We start from the raw sequence: 6,000 nt of genomic DNA on the forward strand, positions 1-6,000 counted from the left end.
CTCCTCAGTGAGCCTTCAGAGAAAAGCAGTCACTCATTCCTTTCTCCCTGGTCTCCGGCTTCACTCCATGCTCACCCAGCCTATAACAGAATGTTTCTATCTCAGGCACGTGACCCTGCTTTGAGTCTCCAAACCCACTCCTGTGGCTTTCCCCACAATGCTGCTGGCGGGGGTGGGGGCAGCATCTTGCTGTGGTGCTGCCACTTTCTGGGCCCCTGCTTGGAAATCGGTTGCTGGACTGTGTCATGGTTTGCAGATTACGGAAACCCCAAGCTGAGAGCTCCACTCCCGGGCTCACTGTTAGTAGCTGGCTTTCCTGTGCCAATACCTGGAAGCCATGTCATCCTCGGGCACCCCGGGTCTTTCTGTGACCCCAGGGATCCTGCGACTCACTGTCCCACCCAGGATCACACCCGCTTTACCCCCTGAGCAGTTTGAAGACAGGGATGTCCTTCACCAGAGCAGACTGCTTAAAGTTCCAATTTTGTGCTCCACTCCTATATCACTTGCTTGGGAGCCACCTTATGGAGGCTCTTGCCCCCCAAGGTCTATCTTCGGATATACTGCCTGGAATTCACTTCTCTGCACTTCTACCTTGCAGAAAGTTGTTGTTTTTCTATTTGTAGAATTATAGCAATTCTTTTCTTGGATCAGCAATTGAGTTCACAGGTATTTGGAATGATTTGATGGCTATCTAGTTGAATAACTGGGACCAGATGAAAACTAAGGTCTCTTACTCCTCCACTACCTTGGAAAGACCTCTATAAACACTCCTTAAAGACACAGAAGTAAACCTGAACAAAGAAACGACATCCTTGGGGTGCCTGGGTGGCTCAATTGGTTAAGCATTTGCCTTTGGCCCAGGTCATGGGCCCTTCCTGGGATCATGCCCAGTATCAGGCTCCTTGCTCAGTGGGGAGCCTGCTTCTCCCTCTGCCTGCCACACTCCCTGCTTGTGTTCTCTCCCTCTCTCTCTGACAAATAAAGAAATATTTTAAAAAATTTAAAAAAGGAAATGGCATCCTTTGTTCTTGGTTAGAACATCTCAACACCATCTCAAGATGTCAGCTACCTGTAATTTAAAAATTTAATGCAAATCCAGTATAAACCTCAGTGAGCTTTTTATGCCACTGATCATAAATCAGAAGTCAGTCCCAGGGGCGCCTGGGTGGGTTAAAACCTCTGCCTTCAGCTCAGGTCATGATCCCAGGGTCCTGGGATCGAGCCCCGCATCGGGCTCTCTGCTCAGCAGGGAGCCTGCTTCCCTTCCTCTCTCTCTGCCTGCCTCTCTGCCTACTTGTGATCTCTGTCTGTCAAATAAATAAATAAAATCTTAAAAAAAAAAAAAGAAAAAAAAAAGCCAGTCCCATAGTTCATAAGTAAAGATAAGCAGACAAGAACAGCTAGGAAAACAGCAGGAAGGAAGAGCTCTTAGGGGAACTAGCCCTGACATTAGAATATATAATAAAGTCTCTGCAGCAGATGAATAAACATGTCAATAGAACGTAAGTTCCAGAAACAGTCAAAATACATGTAAAAATCTAGTAAGTGATAAAGGTGGTATCTTGGGCAGTGCTAATCTTTTTAATAAACAGTGTTGGGACAACTGGATACCCATTTGGAAAAAAGATAAAATTTGATCCATGCTTCAAATCATAAACAAAAATAAACTCCAAATGTATCAAAGATCTAAATGTGAAAAATAAACCATTACAAATAAAATGGGTGACCATAACCCAGGTGATAGGGAAAGTTATTAAAATATGAACAAAATTCCAAATGCAATAAAATAAAAAATTAGTAAATTTTAAAAAAGGGGGGGCACCTGGGTGACTCAGTGGGTTAAGCGTTAGGTCATGTGATCTCAGGGTCCTGGAACTGAGCCTCCCTGCTCAGCTGGAAGTCTGCTTCTCTCTCTGCCTCTGCCCCCGCCTCCCTCATGCTTTCTCTTTCTCTCTCAAATTAATGAATAAAATCTTTAAAAAAAAGTTTTTACCATAAAAATAAAAACTGTTTGTATGGGAGAAAAAGCCACCATAAGCAAACTCAGAAGACAAATGACAGACTGAAAGGAAGTAGCCATAACATATATCACAGATAAAAGATGACTATCCCTAATGTATGAAGAACTTCTAAAAGTGAAGGGGAAAGAGACCAAAGATTCCATGGGAAATGACGCCCTGCACTCTATTCTCTACCGGGACAAGTCAGGGTGGTAAGCTCCTCCCCAGAGACAGGGGGTTAGAGGGCTGTGCGGTCTCCCCCAGCCCAGTCCTGAAGTGTCCATTGCCGCCCTCCGCACTCCCGCCCATGGCGCTGCTCACCATTCCTCTAAGCATGAACACCAGCCAGCCGGACATGCTGCCCAGTTGAGGCGGACCTCACGCTCTAGGCCTCTGGATCTCCTAGGCTCTGTACACAGTGGCACAGCCACCAGTTCCTGAGCAAGTTCTTCGAGTGTGGGGTGTCAGGCTTCCGGCATCTGGGCCCAGGGGAGCAGGGTGTAGTCCTCCCCAGCTCCACTCCTCCACGCATGAGGCCCCAGCCCCACCCAACTGGCCCGTGCCTTTCCTTTCACTTTCTTTTCTCTGCAAATCACTGTTCCCTAGGTTTTGGTTTTCAGACCTCAAAAACAGCTGCCTCAAGATTCTATCACCCAGGGGCTCCTGGGTGGCTCAGAAGTTTCAGCCTTCAGCTCAGGTCGGGGTCCCAGGGTCCTGGGATTGAGTCTGGCATCGCCTGCTCAGGGGAAAGCCTGCTTCTCCCTCTTTCACCCCCCCTGCTCCTGTTCTCTCTCTCCCTCTGTCTCTGTGTCAAATAAATAAATAGATAATTAAATCTTAAAAAAAAAAAAAAAAAAAAAAAAAAAAAAGATTATCTCATCCATTTGAGACAGACGTTGCTGTCAAATTTGGGGTGCAAATTCTGGGCTCTGAGATTCTTCAGGCGTTTAACCCCAGTCAATGAAATGTCAGTGGGCATAGATACCTTGTATTATCATGGGGATTAAATGAGGCAAAGTCTGAAATACTCTTTGGGTTTCTTTCCCTAAATGAAAACAGGTACTCATGGAGGTCTGGCATAAAAGCAAAGTGGCAGTAAAGGCGAACTTTTGAAAAGGAGTTTGGGCAACCTGTATACTCAACGTGGGTAACTGATGAGAGTTTAATAAAGGCATTACCTTTGTAAATGGAGGCAAAGGGCTAAGAGAAACCTGCAAGAAATAGTGAAGCAGCCCCTCTCCCCTTCCTCCTCCCCTTCTCACTTCCCCTTCTCCCCTTTCCCCTCCCCTTCCCCCCTCCCCTTTCCCCACCTTTTCCCCTCCCTTTCCTCCTCTCCTTTCCCCTCCCTTCCCTTCTAGGTTAAAGGGGAAAGGGAAGAGTGTGTACTGAACCTTTTATCTGAGGGCAAGTTCAGCGGTTGGAAAGGAGTATGAGCTTTATTCAGGAGGCCGGCCTCCTGGGGAGAAGGCTGACTCTCGCCCAAAAATCAACTTAGAGGTTTCTTTATTAAGAAGATTTCTGGCAGTTAATGAGTAAAAAGGGGAGCATAGTGGTTTGTAGCACTGCTTGATTGCATGCAGACTCAATGGTGCCAACTACAGACATTATCAAGGTGTTCCAAAGCTGTGTATGGGGGGTGGCTGGCGCAGGAGGTTGTGCAAGAGGATTTGGTTCCAAGTCTTTCTAGGAAACAATGCATTATCTATAGACACACAAAAGAAGTTTTAGTTAATCATGTGGCTTAAAGGTGCTAAAGGTTAGACTACTAAATTGGCCAGAGGGGCGTAGGTGGTGGCTTCAAACCTGGCAAGAGCCATTTACCCATAGGAGAGGAAGGGACATGAGGTGAACAAAATAGAATGAGAAATGCCTAATGGCCATACTGTGTCATTTGAACTTTATGTTCAGGCCTGTGGTCCTGAAAATGTGGTGCCCAGACCACCAGCATCAGCATCACCAGGAACTTATCAGAAATGCAAATTCTGGGCCCAATCTCACATCTACAGGGTTAGAAACTGGTGGGGGTAGGGAGTGGGGCATGGATCTTAGCATTCTGTGTTTTATTGAGCTCTCCAGTGATTCTGACCCAAGATCAAGTTTGCTCTAGGTATCAGGGAGTGACTGAAGGCATATTTCAGAGAAACGATGAGATTGGAGCTATTGTTTCTCTTATTTTTTTAAATATATTTTTAAATTTTATTTATTTATTTTAGAGAGAGAAAGAGGGGTGGAGGGAGAGGGAGAGAGACTATGAAGCAGCACAGAGGCCAACATGGGGCTCGATCACACGACCCTGAGATCACAACCTGGGCTGAACCCAAGAGTCAGACACTTTACCGACTGTGCCACCTAGGCACCCCAAAGCTATTGTTTTACAAAAGGCAGTTTGAAGTATAAGGAGGGGCTGGGAATCGGGACAGAGAAAGTCTTTAGAGGTGAGATTCTGGTGAGAGAACTATGAAGATGCCAACTGTGCAGCGAGATTTGAAATGAAGGAGAGACAGGGCTGGTGATAATGGATACGCAGGAAGCAGGACAGGGGGAAGTCAGAGGTGCCACTAAAGGCCACATTTTAATATAATATAATATACGCAATATATTTAATGTAATATAACATAAATGTAACAGGTTTTACATTGTCTGGTGTTTTTCCAGGAAATAAAACTGAGTTTCCTCCTCTATGAAAGAAGACCTTCAAACAAAATGCTTCCTACAGTCTCTCAACACATATGCCAAGCAAACAAAGCTGCTGAGTGACATGCTAGATCTTTTCAAGGCTCTCTCTGGCCAGGGTGGGAAGCTGCATGGCCCTGCATTGCTTCTTAGGGTGCCTGGCTTCCCTTTTTGTTCATCCTTATTAACTTCCCTGACCTGGGCTTGCATCTCCCCCCAAAACTGTTAACAATTGATCTTTTCCTTAAGGCTCTGTGCTTTGGAGGACTCAGGACCCCAATCAGTAGTAAAGGAAATTGTGCCCAACTCCCATAGGGAAATCAAAGCAAAAACAGTACTTATCCATAAGGTAAATGTAAAGAAGCCCAACAAAAGGTTATGTTTTTCTCCTAAGGACTGCCTTAGTGCTCTCTGTATTGTGATTTATTGTAACAAATGTATATTTGGTGGTCATCCCTCTTTCTGGCACAGAGCTCCTAAAATCCTTGCAATCTCCTAACGGCTGAGAGTGATAAAGTTGTCTTTTGTTAGTGAGAGGACCTAAGGCTGGTTGCCAGAGGAATCAACTACATGATTAGACGGTTGGAACTTTTAGTCCCAACCCCTGACCTCTGGGGAGGCGGGGAGGGTGGAGGTTGACTTCAATCACAAATGACTGGAGATCTGATCAATCACGCCTACATTTTGAAGACTCCATAAAAACCTGGAAAGGATGGGGTTTGAAGAGCTTCCAGGTGAATGAACAGGTGGAGATTTGGACATAGTGGTTTGCTTGGAGGCCCGGAAGCTCCAAGTCCTTTACCCACACCTTGCCCTATGCATCTTTTCCATCCAGAAATCAATGAGTCATATGCTTTTATAATAAACCAGTGATGTAATGAGTAAACTGGTTTCCCGAGCTGCTTTAGCAAATTAAGCAAACCCAAGGAGGGGATCATGAAGGACCAGAGATTTACAGCCATTCAGCCAGAATCACAGGTGGCATCCTACGCTTGCTTTTGGGATCCAAAGTAGACAGCAGTCTTGTGGGGATGCAGCCCCATTAGCCTGTGAAATCTGATGCTATCTCTGAGTCCAGGGTGCCAGAATTGAGTTGAATTATAGGACCCCCAACTGGTATAAGAGAATTGGTTGGATGTATGGAAGGAGAACCCCCACATGGGAATTGGATGCAGAAGACGTCTATCTTTAAAAAAACATGAAATATCTTAATTTCAATTCTCTTTTTCCCTCGGAGAGAAGGTGCCCTGATTTGCTGATACCCAGTGAGCCGTCTGGGTAATCCAGCACTGATGTTGGAAAGGTGAAAAAGAAACTCTAGGAG

The 6,000-nt window shown here is 45.5% G+C and overlaps 1 protein-coding gene across 7 annotated transcripts in view; it reads right to left on the reverse strand.

Moving 5' to 3' along the window:
• The window catches only part of LOC101674380 (protein mono-ADP-ribosyltransferase PARP15), a 45,437-nt gene extending 42,866 nt beyond the window's left edge, over positions 1–2,571 (reverse strand). For 6 of the 7 annotated variants that reach the window (XM_013052676.2, XM_013052681.2, XM_013052679.2 and 3 more), the window contains exon 1: positions 2,325–2,571. In XM_013052676.2, coding sequence (XP_012908130.1) covers positions 2,325–2,360 — 36 coding nt within the window. In that variant the 5' untranslated portion in view covers positions 2,361–2,571. The remainder of the gene's footprint in view (positions 1–2,324) is intronic. The other variant, XM_013052677.2, reaches the window with a different exon arrangement.
• Between the last annotated feature and the right edge of the window lie 3,429 nt (positions 2,572–6,000).

Source organism: Mustela putorius, unplaced genomic scaffold (genome assembly GCF_011764305.1).
Source record: "Mustela putorius furo isolate JIRA1106 unplaced genomic scaffold, ASM1176430v1.1 tig00003834_pilon_pilon_pilon, whole genome shotgun sequence".
NCBI lineage: Eukaryota > Metazoa > Chordata > Mammalia > Carnivora > Mustelidae > Mustela > Mustela putorius.